General features: G+C 43.3%; 1 protein-coding gene across 6 annotated transcripts in view; it reads left to right on the plus strand.

The window, feature by feature from the left end:
• Positions 1-6,153: 6,153 nt before the first annotated feature.
• The window catches only part of CFAP54 (cilia and flagella associated protein 54), a 208,781-nt gene continuing 192,930 nt past the window's right edge, over positions 6,154-22,004 (plus strand). For 5 of the 6 annotated variants that reach the window (XM_032788537.2, XM_032788538.2, XM_032788535.2 and 2 more), the window contains exons 1-2: positions 6,229-6,362; positions 16,626-16,731. In XM_032788537.2, the coding sequence (XP_032644428.1) occupies positions 6,301-6,362; positions 16,626-16,731 (168 nt within the window). In that variant the 5' untranslated portion in view covers positions 6,229-6,300. Of the gene's footprint in view, positions 6,363-16,625; positions 16,732-22,004 lie in introns of all 6 variants that reach the window. The other variant, XM_032788533.2, reaches the window with a different exon arrangement.

Below are 22,004 nucleotides of genomic sequence, written 5' to 3' on the forward strand. Positions count from 1 at the left end.
CCCGCAGAACTGGTGGACCTCCCACAGGCAAGCCGCTAAATCCAGCAGTACTACATTCTTCAAAGTTTTGGGTGTTTCATTTTGCTGTTGGAGAGAATGAGGTGTAACATTTAAATCAAATCACAGTTAGTACTTAAATCCGTATATATTTATCAACTAAATAAAGAATATTCAAAATGTATTTTGTAGCTTTTTGGAATTTTTGGTGCAGCTGTGCTTCCCTTGCTTGGGCTGATGAGCTGCTCCTGGATTGCATTCTTTCCAACTCATCTCAAAGGCAGTATCTAAGATAGTTAATCTATTATATTTTACAATGTATTAACAAGATATCAGAGTAAAACAGAGGTTTTGAAACTGTGGGGTGCACCAGCCCAGGAGGGCACAGAGGAACGTTCGGGGGGCGAATGGCAATAGCAGGTGGTTTGGGCCAGTCTCCCCACCTGGGGTTAGGGAGGGAGCACCACCTCCACCCCCGACTCTTTTTTTTGTCTTGATTGAGGGGGCACGATCAAAAATTGTAACTCAAAGCGGGGGCTCAGCTCAAAGTTTGAATATCACTAGAGTAGAAGAACGGGCATTAGAAGCATTCACTACCTCCCACACATCCCCCAGGAAAGAAAGTGTGATTCATCCCTGAGCCTTAGTGTTCTGCGCCTGATGACTCACACAGGCTAATTACCTGCAAGTCCAAGGGTCCAACCAATCCACAAGCAAGGGTCTAAGCAGGTGATCCCACAGCAAGTATATAGATTTCTAATGAAAGCAGCTACTCCAGTCTGGTCAACATTATTAGCTTGTTGGGGATATTCCTAACTACCTGGTGGTTCTGACATGCTGCTCCAGCTCCAGTCTGCGCCTGCCATGGCTGCTAACCTAGCCGTCCTGAAAGATAGAAAGAAAAATTCAATAAAATTATACTCTTCTGGTAGAATAAAATTAGATGAAAAAAGAACTGTAGCAAAGGGAACTAGCACAGGAAAGGAAAAGGATGTGTGTCAGCCTTCTGAAATGCATTGTATCAAGCTATGGAAAGAGTGTCATTTGCTGTATTAGTTTTGCGCAGTGTATCGGACACTAAAAATAGTATTTGGTTAAATGGGCTCAGCACACATTGCATGAAGAATCTGGATGCTGGTGTTTTTCTTCAAAAACAGAAGTGGAAAGAATGTTATGACACTTTCAGGACAAAGTGTAAAGAAAGGCTTGCTTCAACTATAGTTCTCAGATAACATTGGGGTTTAGAAAAAAGCTTGCCTCCACTGTCTTAATGGCCAACCAGGTAACAAGACTACACAAAATCTCCCTCACAAGCTCAGTTTCTGGAGGCAGCAGGCTCATATATCAGGCACCTCAAGCAATCATCAGCTTGTTACAAAAAAGGGCTGTCAGCATTCCTGTGGAGAACACCTGCACATCCGCCCATTCTTATTAAAAGTTGGCAGTTGAGCAGGAGTTTTAATCTTCATGCTAGAAACTACCTTTCCTTCCTTCATGCCATTGCACTGCTTGATAATGGTCTCTTATTACATATATTGTAACAAAATAGACCATAATTTATATAAATAATATACATACACAGAGAAAAGACTGTCCATAAATAATGTAAGTGTGTGTGTGTATATATCTATATAAGGGCTATCAAGTGATTAACTGAGCGATTAAAAAAAGTATTAGTGATTAATGGTGTGATTAATCGTGCTATTAAACAATAACAGAATACCATTTGTTTAAAAATTTTTGGATATTTTCTACATTTTCAAATACAGCACACAATACCACATGTACAGTGCTCACTTTGTATTTATTTTTATTACAAATATTTGTACTGTAAAAAACAAAAGGAATAGTTATTTTTCAATCCACTTAAGTACTGTAGTGCAATATCTGTATCATGAAAGTTGAACTTAAATGTAGAATTATGTACAGAAAATAACTGCATTCAAATCAAAATGTGTAAAACATGAGCCTACAAATCCACTCAGTCCTACTTCTTGTTCAGCCAATTGCTCAAACAAACTTGTTTACAGTGTCATGTGAAAGAACAGGTGTTTGCATGGCATTGTTATAGCTCGCATTGCAAGATATTTACATGCCAAATGTGCTAAAGATTCATGTGTCTCTTTATGCTTCAGCTACCATTCCAGAAAACATGCATCCATGCTGATGATGGGTTCTGCTCAATAATGATCCAAAGGTGTGCAGATGGACGCGTGTTCATTTTCATCATCCGAGTCAGATGCCACGAACCGAAGGCTGATTTTCTTTTTTGATGGTTCAGGTTCTGTAGTTTCTGCATCGGAGTATTGCTCTTTTAAGACTTCTGAAAACATGCTCCACACCTCGTCCCTCTCAGATTTTGGAAACCTTGGGTTGAGTGCTGTAGCTATCTTTAGAAATCTCACATTGGTACCTTCTTGGCGTTTTGTCAAATCTGCAGTGAAATTCTTCTTTAAAGGAACAACATGTTCTGGGTCATCATCTGAAACTGCCATAACATGAAATATATGGCAGAACGTGGCTACAACAGAGCAGGAGACATACAATTCTCCCCCAGAGAATTGAGTCACAGATTTAACTAATATTTTTTTAACAAGCATTATCAGCATGGAAGCATGTCCTCTGGAATGGTGGCGGAAGCATGAAAGGGCATATGAATGTTGAGCATATCTGGCAAGTAAATACCTTGCAATGCTGGCTACAAAAGTGCCATGTGAATGACTGTTCTCGCCTTCATGTGACATTGTAAATAAGAAACAGGCAGCATTATCTCCCATAAATGTAAACAAACTTGTTTGTCTTACCAATTGGCTTAATAAGAAGTAGATCTGAGTGGACTTGTAGGCTCTAAAGTTTTACATTGTTTTGTTTTTCAGTGCACATATGTAATAAACCTCTAAACTTGTAAGCTGAACTTTCATGATAAAGATACTGTACTACAGTATTTGTATGAGGTTAGTTGAATGAGTGCAAATATTTGTAATAAAAATAATATAAAGTGAGCACTGTACACTTTGATTCTGTGTTGTAATTGAAATCAATATATTTGAAAATGTAGAAAAACATCCAAAAATATTTAACAAATTTCCATTGGTATTCTATTGTTTAACAGTGCAATTAAAACTGAGGTTAATAGTGATTAATTTTTTCATTACAATTAATTTTTTGTTAATTGCGTGAGTTAACTGCAATTAAATCAACAGCGAGAGAGAGAGAGAGAGATGTCCATAAATAAAGAGTGAAAATGTTATCCTTCAACATCAAATGGTATGAAAAGATGCAGAATTTATTATTTTTATTTGCACTGTGATAGTACCTACATTGTCCAGCTCCATTGTGCTAGGCACCACACACACATAAACAGAATGTTAATTTACCATTATAAAAATATTCTAAAAAGGGCAGATAAAGCTCATACCTGATACAGATACAAACGATCAGAAAGAATGGCCCTGAAAATATAGTTAATCATACTAATGAAAAATCTATTATTAAAAATTATGAACTCACAAAATAAATGCTTGCAGATAAGGATGCTTAAACTTCTGTTCATGAAAAAGGCTCAGTAAAGCTACAAATATCTGTGGGTACCAAGAGCAGCTTCTATGCCTGCAGTATAAAATGATGCAAGGATTCCAGTCCAAGGTCAGGCTATTGCCTGAAACTATTTCCATCAGCTGCCAGAACAAACTTCAATCTACAGATACCTTGACCTTGAAGTGAAGCATTCTGGCAAATGGGTGATAGCGTAATATCAAAGAAAAATAAAAGATGTTGCCATTTTTTTTTCAAAATTCAGAGTGTGAAACAATCAAAAATAGTCTGAACTAAATTCATGAAACTAAAAATATTGCAGGTCATGAACAATTTTTTAGTTTTCTCTTTCCCTGCTGCCAATGATTAATTCATAGTCTATTTTGACTTTGTCATTGTCCCAAACCAAATGCATAATAGAGAAAATGTTATGATGAAGATGCATTTGGATATGCAAAAGTTGGATATGTAAACATACTGATGTTCATGCAAAAAAACCTTCAAGGACTACCTAGATTAAAAATATGATAGTTAATTCTCTGAAACATTTGGAATCTACAGTAATATGTAAGTACCTGAATAGAATTATTTTATAGTGACAAAAGCTCTCTTGGAGAATTTGGACAAAATTGCACTGCCCATCTTTGGTAGCTGAGAGAAGATTTTAAGAAAGTCTTCAGGACTAATTTATTTCTAGATATATGCTATGTTTTCCTGGGCTGAAAGTTTCTCTTTGAGTTCTTCATCAAATGAGGAAATTGCATGAATCCAACATTCATAACATTTTTCTGGTTGAGCAAAATATTTTGATCTAAACACTTGTTCTCATTTTGACTTTTTTATTTTACATAATATTACAATAAAATGAAAAAATAAAAAAGTTTAGAAACTAAGTAATATCAAAATCAAAACACTAAACTTTTAATTCCAAAGGTGTCAGAACAGGCAATTTTAACATTGTTGGAGCTTTTTTTCTGGTTCTCTTCCACAATGAAATTTTGGCAAAATTGACCTGACTTTGCTATGTGTTTAGATTTTTGACAGAATACGGTTCCCTCCTAGTTTCTCTGACCAGCTGTGTATAAAGTATCTTCACAGGGAGAAAATGTAGTGTATTAAAGACTTTAGACTAAAGTGGCCTCTAATTTAATGGAGAAAGGCATAACCAGAACCAATGGCTGGGAGTTAAAGCCAGGTAAATGCAAATTAGAAATTAGGCACAGTAATCCTGGTGGAACAAACCACCAAGGGCAGTGATGGATTTCCCACCTCCACCTGTCTTCAGCTCCATGATGGCTGCCTTGTGGAGGACCTGCTGAACCAACCCCAGATGGCTGGGCTCAGTGCAGGGCTGGCAATTGGCAGGGGTGCTGGAACAATTTGTACAGTGGGGGTTGAAGAGCCATTGAACCAAACTATAAACCAGGGGTTCTCAAACTGGGTATTGGGGCACCTCAGGGGGTTGTGAGGTTATTACATGGGGCGTTATGAGCTGTCAGCCTCCACCCGTCAGGGTTCCCTCCCCACTTTGAACTCTGGGGTACAGATGAAAGACCCCCTAAACTTATTTCTACCAGCTTAGGTTCCCCAAGGCACAAATCCTTTCCTTGTCTTTGGACAGTACTGCTGCCATCACCAAGCGATTTAGATAAAAATTCAGGAAACGGACCACTTGGAGTCCTTATTTCTCCAAAATATTTCCCCAAGCCCCTTCACTCCCTTTTCTGGGAAGGCATAAGAATAATAAATTAACCAATTGGTTAGTATATTATCAGCACAAACCAAACCCCTTGGTTTTTAGGACACTGAGAATCAATCAGGCTCTTAAAAAAAGAATTTTATTTTTTTTAAAAAGTAAAAGAATCATACCTTCAAAATCAAGATGGAAGATAAATTTTCAGGGTAAATAAAAAGATTTAAAGCACAGAGGATTCCCCTCTGACTTTGCTTTCCAGTTACAAAACAAAGATAATCTAATGCATTTTTGCCTTACTTACAGGTTTTGTAATTGTAGATGCTCATTTCAGGTATGTTTCCAGGAGATGTTTTTTTTTCCTGCTTGGACTCCCTCTGGGTCCAGAGAGGGACCAAACAAAGAGAGCACAAACAAAACCTCCCTCCCTCAGATTTGAAAATATCTTCTTTCCCCATTGGTCCTGCTGGTCAGGTGCCAATTAAGCCTTTACAGATAAGGCTACTGAGTACAGCTGCCCTGCCTCTATTTATGACAACCCCAAACCTCACTTTGCCTCTAGCATTTACAATAGTGTTAACTATACAAAAAAGTGTTTTTTAATTTATGGGGGGGGGGGTGTCATACTCAGAGGCTGGCTGTGCAAAAGGGGTCACCAGTACAAAAGTGTGAGAACCACTGTAGCTAATAGAAACCACTCCAAGCCAGAGGGTGCTGCAGCCCCTACGGCCATTGGCCAAGGTCACACTGGCTGGACTCGGGTCAGTGGGGCTGTTTAAAACCCAGCTGTGCGCTCCCGGCTCCCTGCAGCGGGCCAGGTTCCCCCGGACGTGCCGGCCGCAAACACCAGCCAGAGCAGGAACCTGCACACGCCGCCCGCGCCACTTGCCCGGTTGCTAAGCAACCGCCGATGTGTACAGGGCAGCAGGATGATGGCGGAGGCCGGGTCCCAGCCGCCGCCGCCGCCTCCCCGCCCTGGGCTGCAGCCGCCGCCGGCTACTTTCTTCGGGGCCCTGGAGCTGGGGAACCCGGTGATCGACAGCTTCGAGTCGAAGCTGCGGGACTTCCTGGGCTTCATGCGCCGGCTGCGGAGCGTGGGAACGGCCGCGCCGCGGGGGCAGGAGCTGCACAGACGCGGGTACAGGCAGAGCGCGGGCGGGGAGGGGGCTGGTATGGTGCTGCCGGGGGGCGCCGCCTGCCGCGGGTGTCAGGCCCGGCCGCTGGGGGCACTTCCCGCGACACACTGCCCCGGCACCCTGCACCCTCCACCCTCATCCGGACCCTGCCCCCCCCCAGACCCTGCAGCCCCCCTGGACTGTAACCCTTATCTGGACCCTGCCCCCCTGCCCCCCCGCACCTGAAGCCCCCCCCACATAACCCTCACCTGGACCCTACCTCTCCTGCACTTGGACTCTGCAGCCTCCCCCGCTCCCCATAGCCCTCATTTAAATCCTGCACACACACACCCCCCAACACACTGGAAACCCTGTGGCCCTCTCGCACCGTAACCCTCATCTTGGGACTCTGCCCCCGTACCTGCGACCCTGCAACCCCCCCCACCCACTGTAACCCTCATTTGGACCCTGCCATCCAATCTCAGGACTCTGCAGCAGCCCCCCCATAACCTCTATCCAGGCCCTGTCTCCCGCACGCACCTCAACCCTCATTTGGACTCTGCCACCCCACCCCGGGACCCTGCAGCACCCCTGTAACTCCTATCCAGCCCTGTCCCCAACCTCTTGCATGTAGCCCTCTCTCATCCAGAGCCTCCCCCCCTGCACCTGGACCTGCAGCACCCCCGCACCATAAACTTATCTGGACCTAGGCCCCCATCCCAGCCCTGGACCATGTAGCCACCTCGTCCGTTCCCTCCTCCTCTGCCCCCCCTCCCGTTACTCTAATCCAGACCTTGCCCACCTTATCCTGCTCCTGGGATGCTGCAGCTTCCCTGCTGACTGTAACCCCTATCTGACCCTGCCCCCACGCTGGGACTCTGCAGCTGCCACCCTGTAACCACCCACTGTGCAGCAGCAGTCAAAAAAGCAAACAGGGATGTTAGGAATCATTCAAAAAAGGATAGAGAATAAGATGGAGAATTCTTATTGCCCTATATATAAATCCATGGTAGGCCCACATCTTGAAACTGCGTACAGATGTGTCTCCTCATCTCAAAAAAGATATACCGGTATTTAGAAAAGTCAGAAAAGGGCAACTAAAACGATTTAAGGGGTTTGGAACAGGTCCCATATGAGGAGACATTAAAAGAGGCTAGCACTTCTCAGCTTGGAAAAGAGACAAGGGGGGATATGAAGAGATATATTAAATCATGACTGGTGTGGAGAAAGTGAATAAGGAAAAGTTATTTACTTGTTCCCATAATATAAGAACTAGGGGCCACCAAATGAAATTAATGGGCAGCAGGTTTAAAACAAATGAAAGGAAGGTCTTCGCACAGTCAACCTGTGGAACTCCTTGCCTGAAGAGGTTGTAAAGGCTAGGACTATAATAGAGTTTAAAAGAGAACTAGATAAATTCATGGCTATTCACCAGGATGGGTAAGGAATGGTGTCCCTAGCCTCTGTTTGTCAGAGGCTGGAGATGGATGGCAGGAGAGAGATCACTTGATCGTTACCTGTTAGGTTCACTCCCTTTGGGGCACCTGGCATTGGCCACTGTCGGTAGAGAGGATACTGGGCTAGATGGACCTTTGGCTGGATGGGACAGTATGGCTGTTCTTATATTCTTATGTTTTTAACCTCCATGCAGATCCTGCCCCTCCCCCTGGGGACAGTGCAGATCCCCTGTAGCCCCCACACTGGGGACTTTGTAGCCCCCCTCCCATAACTCCCATCCAGACTCTGCTCATCCTGTCCCGCCCCAGGGACCCCACAGGCCCTCTGTAACCCCCATCTGGACCCTGCTGTCTCTCCCATGTCCAGCCCTGGGGACCCTGTAGCTCCCCCCAACAAGCCCCATCTGAACGCTCCTCCCCATTGCTTCCTGCAGCCCCGCATCCATACCCTGTGCCCTCCAACAGCCATCCAGCTCTTGCTCCTTCAACCTCCCACTGCTACCTGAAGATCCCCATCCGGACCTTGCTGCCTCCCTGTGTAACCCCCATGTGGATTCTGTCCCCACCTCCCCCCGCAACAGCCATCTGGACCATGCCCCTCTACCGACCCCTGTACCCACCATCTAGACTTTGCCCCCCATCGCCACTTCCCCCTGCAACAGCCATCTGGACCCTGACCCCCTGCAATCCTTCTCTGGCTCCTGATCCCACATATCTTCCTCCACAGCCGTCCTCTTCCAACCACTGCTTTTCATCCCTCCCACTGCAATCCTCATCCAGCCCCTTGCCTCCCTCCTGCAATCCCCTTGAATCTACTGTCTCTTCCTGCTGCCCCCTTACCTGGCAGTCTCCTCCAGCCACTGCCTCTTTCTGCTGAGTCTTCCTGAATTACCCTGTCAATTCCCATCCAGTTACTATCAGCCCCTGCAGGCTCTCTTATCTGCTCTTTGTAGCTCTCTGCCATCATACCTCCCCCACCTCTAATCTTCCTGTCCCCCAACCATCTACTCAGATTTTCTCCTCAACTCAAATTTATCTCCCTCCTTTCCACTATGCTGGATTTCCATCTAGTGTCACATGTACTTTACAGTGTTCCCAACTCCAGGTGTTTAAAAACAAAAACCAAAATTTGCTTAAAAATTTAGATTTAAAAAAAAAAAAATCTTACTTGGGTTCTTATTTGCCTTCTGTTTTTTCAGCTGTTAGGGTTTGTGTTTTTCAGCTTTTCTGCACAATCATGAAGTCTAGAAACTTATGTTGTCTCGTAGTCACATGACTTCAGATAATTGGGGGAGAGGGTTAAGAAAAACACTAGATAGTGTGATAGTTGCAACACTGCACTTGGCCACCTGGGAGTTGCCCTTGCTTTTCATTATGAAAATCAGGTCACCCTGCTCATGACAGTGACAAATCAGCAGTGAGTGGGTATGAATTAGAGGTCTGCTTGGGCCTAATTTTAAAAGCTGCTCGAATTTGAGGTGAGCACAGCTGACCCAAACCTGATAGAAGAATGTTGAATTGTTTTCAGAACTGACCAGCTCCAAACCTGACACTTCCTCCTGAAATTGGATGAGCGCTGGTGCCTCCTCCTTGGGGCTTGGCCTGGTGGGGACTTTCTGCTCCCCATGCCTGTGATCTGTCTCTGGCTGCCTCCTGCTCATGGGGTCAGAGTGGCGGTGGCTGCGTGCCCCGCTTCTGCCTGCTGTCATTGCCTCACTGTCTTTGCTGTGTGTGCTGCAGAGTGCAAGGTACTGCAACTTAGCACACTCACTCCACAGCGCACACAGAGCACAACAAGGTGGTGGTACGTGGCAGGTTGGGGACATGCAGCCCCTGTCATGCAGACCCCACTGGCAGGAGGAGGTGATCAGAGATGACATAACCCAAGCCTAAGAAAGTCTGGTTGTTCTCACACCTGAACCCGACACTTCTAGTCCGATCCTGTCAGGGTCAGGTTGCAAGGCTCTAGTGGGAATAACTTGGACGCCTACACAGGTACATAAATGTAGACCCATGTATCTGTCCATGTCTATTTACACACACAGTTTTATGCACATGGATGTAAGCATATCATATAGCTATGCATATTCATATGTATTTGTGCACCTTTGTATGTATATACATGTGGGTGCACTTATGTGTATGGATGCACAATCTCTAAATTTTTATAATGAACTGTATATGCAGCAGCCAGGAAAAAATATCTGATTCATGCTGTGCATTTATGTGTGTCTGTCTCTTTATATGTGCTTGTAATATATATTTGCATGGTGACCATCACTATAATATTTAGACTCTATGATATACACTTACTTTTTCCTTCAAGGAAGACAGGTAGTTCTAAAAAATACCACCTGAGCAGAAAGTATCAGGTGGTAGCTATGTTAGTCTGTATCCACATGTAACCCTTCTGCCCGTCTGAGTTGGTGCAACACAGGCCGGGTTCAATATCTAGGGGTTCCTTTTCAATAATGCAATGCAAAACCGGCTCGAGCCCCCAGCCAGTGACCTGGGACAATTACATACCAACCCCCGGGCGCCTTCCCCTCTCGCAAGCATGGAGTCTGAGTGTAGCAAAATCCTTTTAATCAAAGAGGGAAACAATGCAGCATATGTTGCGGAAACACCACAAACAGGATTCATAACACAAGCCATGAGCAAAAGACCTGCCCCCAAGTAAGTTCGGCAGTATCCTTTTCCCCTCATGGTCTTAAGTCCAGCAACCCAAAAGATCACCCAAAAGTCCAAAACCCCAAAAGTCTCTGTCCCTGGTCAGTGCAGCCCTAGAGTTCAAAAGTTTATCTGCAGAGTTTTACCTCTCAGCCCCAGGGAGAGGGCATGGCAATGTTAAGGGGCACCTTACGTGGCCTGAGGTTGACTGCCCCGCCTCTCCCGGGGGGTTCTGCCACAGCCTTCACCACAAGCCACTCTACCAGCCCCTCCACTCCAGCCATTCCACGAACTGCTCTGCTCTGCCAGCTGCTCCGCTCCACCAACTATCCTACGAGCTGCTCCAGTCATCCTGCAAACTGCTCCACTCCACCAGCCACTCAGCAACGTAGCTTCAGGCCCCCTCCCCCGACAGCACTCAGTGATTTCAGCTCTTAGTGATTTTAGCTTGTAGTAGGGGAGCCTCAGTGCTGGTGTACCATTAGCCCAACGTGAATTCAGCTCAGCAGCCTGTAACTAGACTCCTAATAGAATTAAAATTAGCTCTGATATTCTGTATTAGAGAGAGTAGAAGGTACAATTAGCATTTCAAGCCCTCAAAAGGGGCCCACACCATCAGGTACAAATAACTGTCCCCAACATCTCTCAATTCACTAGGTTTTGGAACCCATGTCCCTTGTCTAGCGAGTGCTACTTAGGTGATGGCAAGTCCTTCTGGCATAAAACAGTTTCATTGTCCTTATTCACATAATCAGAGTAACAATGCTTTATTCTTCCTGCCCCAATAACAGAGAAACTAGCGATCCCACAGCAGCCAAAGTGACCATTTGGGCTGCTGTGGATTTATGCTAGGTGTGGTGGGTGTGCCTATGCAAACAAGATCAGCCCCTGAAGTTCTTTTCCACAACTCGCCACAATTCACCACCAGATGTTAGGGTAGAGCTCATCCTGATTGCTTACACACAAAAACTCATGCCCAAATAAATCTGTTAGTCTTTAAGGTGCCACCGAACTCCTTGTTGTTCACCTGAGCAGAGTTCTTACTCCTGATTCTCAGCACTCTAGTATGGGGCAGGTGGAACTTCCCAAGGTGTCAGCATTTTTCATCCCTCTGGACAGTGGTGGTGGGTTGTGTCATGAACCAACTTCCTATCACCCAACTCTAGCTCTTGGAACTTTTTAGTTAACTGAAACAATGAGCTGTTGAACCTTTCCATCTGGCACTCTGACTTTGCAACGCAGCAGTGATCAGCTTTGGGTGTCCATTTCTGTTGTAGACCTTCCCACTAAGGTCATTTTTTTTTTAATTGATACACTTGTTTTCCCATAATTCTTTCATCCAGGATGACTGTTAGGCTCAGGCGTTCCATCAGGGTGCATCAGTTTCCAGGGGGTTGGGGATGTTCAGGTATATGATCAAGCTTTTATTTCAGCTTCTAGGTGCTTTGGCATCTTCACTTGGTGTTTTGGACTGCTTTCCTTATGGAGTTCATAGATTCCAAAGCCAGAAGGGACCACTGTGATCATCTAATCTGACTTCCTGTAGCAGGCCCTAGAACAGGGGTTGGCAACCTTTTGCACATGGCCCACCAGGGTAAGCACCCTGGCGGGCTGGGCCAGTTTGTTTACCTGCTGCGTTGGCAGGTTCGGGTGATCGCGGCTCCCATTGGCCATGGCTTGCCGCTCCAGGTCAATGGGGGCTGCGGGAAGCAGAGTGGGATGTGCTGGCTGCCGCCTCCTGCCACTCCCATTGGCCTGGAGCGGTGAACCGCGGCCAGTGGGAGCTGCGATCGGCCAAATTTGCAGACGCGGCAGGTAAACAAACCGGCCCAGCCCTCCAGAGTGCTTACCCTGGCAAGCTGCATGCAAAAGGTTGCCTTTCCGTGCCCTAGAACTTCCCCAAAATAATTCTTAGAGCATATCTTCTAGGAAATACATCCGATCTTGATTTAAGAATCGTCAGTGATGGAGAACCCACCATGACCCTTAGTAAATTATTCCAGTGTTTAATTACTCTCATAGTTAAAAAATTGCGCCTTATTTCCAGTCTGACTTTGTCTAGCTTCAATTTCCAGCCATAGGATCATGTTATATCTTTGGTGGCCCTGTTTGTAGAGCTTCATCATCTTTCACTTTGGTGCTTTGATATTTTTTAAGCCTTCATTTGTTGCCTCAGAAATTCGTTCTCTCTTTCCTTTGGCTGTTCTTTATTCTTTTTTAAAATGTCAGTCTCCACCTAGACTCCTCAGAGGAAGGAAGACGACTCAGTAACTTCAAACATTGTGCTGCAGAAAAATGTGTACTGAATCTGATCTGTAAATGTCATCCCAAATACTCAGTGATGAGAAGAATGCATCAAAGGCATTCTTGAGGCACCCTTCTGCAATACCAGAAAGTCCAGGACTTCAGAATACTGTGTAGGAGAAATCCTTGAAGTGAAAACCTAAATCAGCTCTTCTGCTAAGAACTGGGATTCTGCAGGTGCTGCCTATATCAGCACAGACTTAGCTCACTTCAAGGCCCAGCAGGGCAGTTTCACATCCCAATTATTCTGCCCTGTCCACCTTGAAGCTAGGAACTGATGCCCTCTTAGTCTTTATCCTTGAAGTAAGTAGTACTGAGCAGTTCATCTGACATTTATCATCTCCAAATAAGAAATGTCAGCAAGAAATGCAGGGAGAGAGAGCACTCACTTCTAAACTTCCAGCTCCAGGCAGCATTGCATGAAAACTTTCAGCATCCTCCCTTCAGATTCAGTATAGGAAGATGGAGGTAGGAATTCTGAATGGCAATTTGTATTCAGGTACCTCACCAGATCACAGATATTCATCTCTGAGGTTGCTTAGAAAGCTGCTGTATTGCTTTCCTCTTTTCTTGTATCAGGCATTGTTGGAACTCTTGTCATAAGGTATAATTCCCAAATTTGAACCTTAGTGTCCACAATTTGGGTACCTGCATGAATTCCTCTAAGCTTAATTACCAGCTTAGATCTGATAGCACTGCCACCACCCAAAAATATAGTGTTTTGGGGCACACTGATCTCCCCAACTTTCCCTGGGGACCAAGAACCCAAACCCCTTGGGTTCTTAAAACAAGGAGAAATAAACCATTCCCCCTTTTTTCCCCCTCCCAGACTTTCCCTCTCTGGGCTATCCTGAGAGATACTGAACCAACCTCTTTAAATCACAATACAGAGAAGCATGTCCCTTCCCTTCCACAAAGAGGCAAACAGATTCAAGGAAAATAGAGAGAGATTCTACCTCTCCCCCCACCAGTCCTGGTGAGTTATCCCAATCCCCTGGGATAAAACAAGGGAAACAAGAAAAAAATCAATCAGGTTCTCTAAAAAGAAATCTTTTAATAAAAGAAAGGAAAAGTAAAGAATTATCTCTGTAACTTCAAGATGTAAATATACAGGGTCCTAAACCTTACAAACACTAGAAGAACTTTTCCCCCAGTACCAATACAAAATCAAAATATTCCCAGCAACTACACATATAAAAGTTAACCAGCCAGATCCACAATTGCAAATAGAGTAAAACAAACAAAAAGCCTAAACCGCCAGTTTTTACTTACTATTTGAACAGAAACTTAGAGAGCCTGTAGTAACGTCTGGTCTCTCTCAGACCCCCCGAGAGAAGAAAAAAAAAACAGACAAAGAACACACACAAAAGTTTCCCTCCACCCAAATTCAAAAATATCTTGTCTCCTGATTGGTCCTCTGGTCAGGTGTTTGGGTCCCTGTTTGTTAACCCTTTCCAGGTAAAAGAGACATTAACCCTTATCAATCTGTTTATGAGAACTCTCAACACAGTTGAACCATTTTTTGTGTTTGAAACACCAGTCCTGGAAAAGGTACTCTTGGTTTCTCTTGTAGTGAGGATCACAGCACGGTCAGTGTCAGTGCCTTCTAATGCATTTGTATATACTCGAGAATCCATTATAGTTTTGTCAGTCCAGCTGTTTGTGAGGGTATAGATTGATATTCTGAGTGACAATAATAGTTACTATTTGAATTTAGAGGAGGATGAATACTCTTCTAACTCCAAATATATTTACACTGCAGAAGAGAAGTAAACTTCTCCATTACAAGTGCCAGGAAGTTTGAAAACTAGTTTATAAAGCTGTGAACTCGGTCTTGCATTAGTGCAGAGAGCCTTTGCATCTGATAGCTAAGTACTGAAACCTTAGATTGGTTATATTCCAAATTTCTGGGTTCTAATGTGAGGTCCAATAGAAGGCTGAGGGCCTACATTACACCAAGGTCACCCTTTTCCCCTTGGAATTTGAAGGTGATTTATACCTTTCTTCTTTGATATTTGTATTTTTGTATCTGAGCAAATTATTTCTTTTTCATGTGATTGGCCAATTTCTGTTTTGAGGAGCCTTCATTTCCTGCTAAAATCAGGGACTGACTGGAAGGTTACAAAGGTGGCTTTATGGGTTCCAAATATCATTTGACCAATAGAGGAGGTGACTTGCACTGCAGCCCACTCCTGCTGCTCTTGTAAGGGGCTTGGAGACTTCCATTTGTTTCATATTAGGGAGCACAAGACCCAGGAATAAGAATCTTGTGAAAAGGATGTCTTCAAAGTGTAGCTCCTCTGTTTCCTTTCTTCCTTATTTATAAGTTGTTACTTCTGAGTAGCTCTGTTATGATTGCTGAGGCTGCTCTGCAGGTGATTTCTTAGGGGATTACCTGCAAAAACAGATGTTTGGCATTGTGAAGATTTGTAACTTAATTCTTTAATGGAGTCCTCCTCTGAAAACCCCCTGTGCTTGTTAGTATGAGCCTGGTTTCCAACCAGCTATCATGTCCCCATTTGAATGTGGCTTTCTCAATTAAGTACAAAGAGAAAGCTGGTCTGAGACAACAAAATCATATCCATTTAGAGTTTTAAACACAAGGACCCCATTATTCAAATTACAGCCAGTATAGGAGTCAGAGTAGTAGCATGAAGTAGCCAGTCCACTCTACTTAGCAGGCAGGCTGCCCTTGAGGCTCAATCACAGTTTACTGGAGACCTGTTGGATTAATCAGAGATGGAGTTTGTTACGTGAAATCATCCTTGGTGATAGCAGTATAGATAATTGTGGTCTGGTCTGTGACTGAAACATAAGAGAGTGGTCACCTGGCCCGGCAGAAGGTGACATTTTTGGCCACTGGTGATATCTGATATTGCCAGAGGTATGTCTACACAGCAATTAAGCACTCACAGCTGGCCCACATCAGCTGATTGGGCTCCTGGGATTCAGGCTATGGGGCTGTTTAACTGCAATGTAGATGTTCAGGCTCGGGCTCCTGAATATCTGCACCACAATTAAACAGCCTGCAGCCTGAATTCCACAAGCACAAGTCAGCTGACATGGGCCAGCTGTGGGTGTTTAACTGCAATGTAAACATACCCTTAGAATACTTCTTTAGTAAGGCAGTTTTTCTTTTGCTTTTTCTCTGCCACCCCCAGTACATATGTCCTTATCTATTCCAACTATTGTAATTTTCTTGTACACTTCATGCTAGATCCATCTCATGCCAGAAGCTGTCTAGTCAGTTCTCTTCTTATTCCTGTCATATATGCCATAGTACGAAAAATATCTGTTTTTATTTCAGGATCCAGTAATTACTTAGTTTATGACTGCCTGACATGCTTTGTTACTTTTGACATTTTTCTTTTCTGTCCTTTTCATTCATTTGTTCTAATCTAATGATTTTTCCATATTGTAATCCATTGAGTTTATTTAAAATACCAAATAGTTTTTTTAAGACTGAACATCTTTCAACATCCAGTGATTTTCAACATTTTTCATATTAGCTGGAAAGTGGGACACATTTTACACCTCTTATGACCCTGTCAGAATACTTCAAAGGAATTTGTATGTTAGAACATTTTGATAAGTACTTATGTAGGAAGTAATTCATCCTAATGTAAATTCATTGTGATAAAAGCTTGAAACTTGATGGTTGACTTGTTTGCTCAAATCAATATTAATAATTACTTGGTTTTTAAATTCATAATGTTCATATTGTTTCAGGTGCATGTGGAAGAAAGAGCTCTTTAATGGCTAACGTAACTGGAATTTTTATTATTCATTTACTTGATATAGCAGGCCTGTTGCCAGCTTTTAATGTGTAACTTTTGTCTCCTGCTGTTTGTTTAGAGCAAACACTTTGTTTAATATTTGGATCAAGTATAAGCCTCGACTGCCAGATTGGTATTACAATGAAAAACTTCTGAAAGTTGGTGACCTCCTTATTCAGATCAAAGTAAGTCATATTAAATAGAAAAGATTCTACTCCCACGTCTGTGTTTCATTGTGTGTTTCTGTGTTGGGGTAACATTTAATTATACTTTACTGGAAGCTGTTTTGAATATGAGATAAATTAATAAAAATAATTCTAATTGCAGTTGGTGCATTGTGGCCACAGCTTATTACACTGAGCGTAATTGTTTCACTGTCGCATTGTGCTCCCCCATCTGTTTCTTGTGCCCACCTGTTGTCTTAGACATAAGATGCAAGACTAAAAACTCTTCAAGGCAGGGCCCATCCTTTCATTATGTATGTATAATGCTAGCACGGTGGGACTGCAGTCTCTGACAGGGGCCTCTAGGTACTCTTTCAGTACAAATTAATAATAGTAAAAATAATGGGCCTGCGTTAGTGAGTACATGTCTTTTGATGTCTGCTGAACAGGAGCTCAAACCTTACCACATCCTTCCCCATGGGTGTCCTTAAGAGGAGGCCCTGCCAGCCCAGTTTATTGCCGGGGATTTTGAGGGTTAATTCCTAGCCAGGTTTCAGAGACGGTTCAAGAATGACTACTTACTCCTGGGGGAATTCTGCACCACTGCATGCATGCATAATTAATGTGCCACCTATAATCTTTTCTCACAGAAAATAACTTCTGCTGGAAAGTTGCTGCAGTTCCACCTTTTGCCCACCAGGGGCCACTGTGGCACTAAACTAGAGCAGCTGCCAATAGGGAAGGGAAGAGATTGCCTGTCTGGTAGTGCTGTCCCTGTGAGGCCAGGTCAGGAAACAGGGGATATGGGGGGACAGAGAGTGTGGGGCTGGGGGGGATGTCACAGACTGGGTTTCCTAAGGGCTATTGGGGAAGGACCAGCTGGCGCAAGGGCTGAATGGGAGTGGAGGTGCTTGGCCACATGGGGACAGGGGAGGGGGTTCAGGGTCATATGTGGGAAGGGGAATGGCTGAGGGGGCAAAGAGACACATGGAGATGGGGGAGGGGGTGCAGGGCCATATGGGAAAGGGAATGGCTGAGTAGGGGCATAGAAACACATGGGCACAAGTGGGAGGGATGCAGGGACACATGGGGATTGGGGCAAGGGACTGGCAGAGGGGGTACAGGGACATCTGGGGACAGGGAGGGGATGCAGGGATACATGGAGGGTGGCTGAGTGGGGTGGAGGGACACATGAGGATGGAGGAGCAGATGCAAGGACACATGGGGGTACAGGGACACATGGGGACAGGGGCAGATGTGCCTGACTCAATGGGAGAGGCTAGGGATCAGCCAGGGTCTGCATAGAGGAGGCTACCTACCTCCCTCTGAATCTGTTTCATATTTCTCTTATGCATACTCAACAATTCTCCAGGTTCACTCCCAGTCTCCTTTCCTCTCCCTCATCTCCTCCATTACCCCAGACTCCCCCAAGCCTTTGCACTGCTTCTGAGGGGGGCAGGAAATATGGTTCTGTATTATAGTTTAGATGAATTACTCAAAATTCTATATTTATATGCCTAGTAAGGAATCTATTTGACAAAAAACATTTTCTGAATCTTTTTCATTGTCTGTATTGTTACAGACATACTTGCTGACAGGTATTTTGACATACATTACCAAAATAATTGATAGTGGTGTGATTATAGTGTGTTTATGTTGAGAAATAATATATGTAGAATTTTAAAATATTGTGTGCAGATTTTTTAAAATTTTTTGGTGTAGAATTCCCCCAGGAGTAAGGCTGGAAGGTAATTACTTGCAACTGAACTTACATAGGACTAGAGGGTTTCACACTTCCGAGGCTGAGCTTCTTGCACATACCTGGCCTCCTTGCATTCCTCCAGGACCTCTCACAAGCTCCCTGCATGCCATCCCCTCTGTTTCAAGGATTCCCTGCAACTTCCCCAATCTCCCCCTGACAGAGGTTTTGCGTATTCCCTATTCCCCACTCCTCCCATACTCAGATGCCCCATTCCAGCAGCTCTGTGTGTACCCCTGTTTTCACATCCCTCACATGCCCTCCATTCTTCTCTAATCCCCACGGAAAGGGCTTAGTGTGTACCCCATTCTGCCCTTCTTCCCATGGCAGTGGCTATGTGTGCCTCATGTGAGATTCCCCCATTCTCTCCCTCCAGTGGTTCTGCATTCCCAATTTCTCCCTCCCACCTGTTCCAGGGTCTCTCTTTTTCTCCCCCATGGCAAAAGTTCTATCTACACCCATTCCCTCCAATTTTCCCTCCTCCCATAGCAGGATTCCCCATTCCCGCCCCCATGCTAGGGAGTCTGTGTGAACCTTCATTACCACCCCTCCAGGGTTGATTAATCAAAACAGTTTAAATCATCATTAAAATCAGCAAGCAGGAAACCTAGATTTAAATAATTATTTTTAATTATGTTTAGCATTTATACTTTAGTTATTTTCCTCAAGAAAGATTGATATTAGTTGATTGGTAACGATTAAAATATGTTGACTTACAACAAATTTAACCTTTGCACTAAATGTGGTGCTTTTTTTGACTAACCAAGAGGATACATTGTATCTACATACATTTATTTAAATAATTATATAGCTTAACATACCTTTATTCAGATGCTTAATATTTACATTTTTACTAAATTAGAAAATAGTGAATGATACATTTCTTATTAACTAAATGATGAGTAATTTTTTTTACTTGCAGTTTGTGTACAGCTCTGTTCAGCTGGAAATTCAATTTAAAATGCACAAAAGCAGCCTTTTTAAAATCGAATAAAACTACTTTATATGTTCTGGGTAAATAAGAAAATGTTTATGAAAACATGTCTTGCTTTTAAAACTAACTGATTTAATAAACAAAAGAAGTATTATCTGTAGTTAGTGAATTTAACTGATTGTGTCTGCTAACTATGTCCTTCAAGATTTTAGAACTAGTAGCATATACTCTCACATGTAGTTTTTATTCATAGATTGGAAAAGGGAAACAAGCTTTACTGCATTTTCAGTGCCTAATTGGTTTCTTAACTTTGAATGAACTAGTCATTGAACTGAACTAGTTGAATAAGCTGAAATTAAGAAAATATTAACAAGAGGCAACTACTGGCAAAAGCTGGTTTAGCACTTTAATAAACTATTGTTCCATGTGCTTAGCCAGTGACTCAAAACACTTACCTGATGAAACTTTCTTTAAAACTTGGCAACAAACATGTAGAACCTAATATTTTTTGCATTTAAGTTGTATTATTTTAATAGAGTATAATAAGTTTAGACTTCAACATAGATTAGATTATAAATAGGTTTAATTTTAAAAAGTAAACTTGTATTTAATTTAAATTTTTAAAAAATCTGATTTTTAATTTTTTTTTAAATTATTGATTTTAATCAACCGTGCCCTATTCCCTACCACCCATGCCAAGGGGCTCTGTAGGCTACCTTTCCCACCATCCCCCCATGCTGGGGCTCTGTTCGCCATTTCTTCTTCCTGCCATATGAGGTTCCCCCAATTTTCCCCATCATAAGAGTCCTCTATTCTCTCCCCCATGCCAGGGGGCCAGCCATGCAGGTCAGCTGTGGATGCATCTCACTGGTCAAGAGAAGGAGTATTGCCATGAAATTGGCCCATGTCTATATTGCGGTGGATTTGGCCTTAACTTATTCAATAAGAATGCGGACTCTCTATCTCCTCATCGGCCTTACTAATGTCCCATCTATCTCCAGCAAGGACCAAGATCCTGTTTGGGTGATTTACACCCTATTGGAACCAGAACTCATGACTATTCTAACTATCTTGTGATGCCGTTTAGTCTTTCAAGAACACTAACCACTCCTCAGCATTTTGTTAAAGACATTTTTAGGGACACTTTAAATCAATTCCTCTGTGACCAAAACATTTGCCCTAGTGCTGAAATATCTCTGTGAGCATGGGTTATATGCAAAATTAGAAAAGTGTGAGTTTGACCAGGAATTTCTAGGTTATATAGTCTCTTCAAGTGACACCAACATAGGCTGACAGAGTACTTACAATCACGAACTGGGCAGCCCCAAGAAATGTGCATGAAGTTCAATGTTTCCTTGGATTTTCAAATTTGTAATGATGTTTTATTAAGGATTTTGCATAATTGGTGGTCCACTATGACTGCATTGCTCTGGAATAATGTCTGATTTGCCTGGACACGGGAAGCTAAGTCTGATTTCGACCTTTTAAAGGAGGCATTTATGTCAGCGTCTATTCTGTTGCACTCAGATCCTGCAAAACCTTGTATAGTTGAGGTGGACACACCAATGTGGAAGTTAGAGCAGTACTATCACCATGCCATGGACCCCGGAATCTACTCCATCCATGTGGATATTACTACCATAACTCACACTCGCATAGCAGAATTACGAGATGTACAATACAAAGCTATTCACCAATAAAGCTGCCTTTGAAGATTGGCACCACTATCTCAAGGGCATGTGTCAAGGTTCCTCCCCCACTCTGAACTTTGGGGTACAGATGTGGGGACCTGCATGGACACTTCTAAGCTTAACTACTAGTTTAGATCTGGTAACACTGCCACCATCCAGAAATTTCAGTGTCTGGAACCCTTCCTGTCCCCCCAAAACCTTCCCCTCCCTGGGCAGCCTTGAGAGGCTTTTTCACCAAGTTCCTGGTGAACACCGATCCAACCCCTTGGATCTTAACACAAGGAGAATTTAACCATCCTCTCTCCTTCCCCCCAACCTGGTGCGTCCAATCCAATCCCCCTTGACTTAAAACAAGAAAAATAAAATTGGTTTAAAAAGAAAGCTTTAATTAAAGAAAGAAAGGTAAAAATCATCTTTGTAAAATCAGAATGGAAAATACTTACAGGTAATCAAATTCATATAGCCACAGAGGAACCCGTCTAGCCTAGGTTCAAAGTTACAGCAAACAGAGGTAAAATCCTCTCAGCAAAAAGGAACATTTACAGGTTGAGAAAACAAAAATAAGACTAACACGCCTTGCCTGGCTGTTACTTACAAGTTTGAAACATGAAGAACTGATTCAGAAGATTTGGAGAGCCTGGATCGACATCTGGTCCTCTTAGTCAAAAGCAAAACAACCCCAAAAGCACAAACAAAAGACTTCCCCCTACCAAGATTTGAAAGTATCTTGTCCCCTTACTGGTCCTCTGGTCAGGCATCAGCCAGGTTTACTGAGCTTCTTAACCCTTTACAGGTAAAAGAGGCATTAACGCTTAACTATCTGTTTATGACAGCATGCAATTTACAGTCCAACAATTTACAGATCATAAAAATTTGGAATATCTGTGGACCACAAAAAACCTGAACCAAT

Source organism: Chelonoidis abingdonii, chromosome 1, assembly GCF_003597395.2.
Source record: "Chelonoidis abingdonii isolate Lonesome George chromosome 1, CheloAbing_2.0, whole genome shotgun sequence".
In the NCBI taxonomy this organism is placed as follows: Eukaryota; Metazoa; Chordata; order Testudines; family Testudinidae; genus Chelonoidis; species Chelonoidis abingdonii.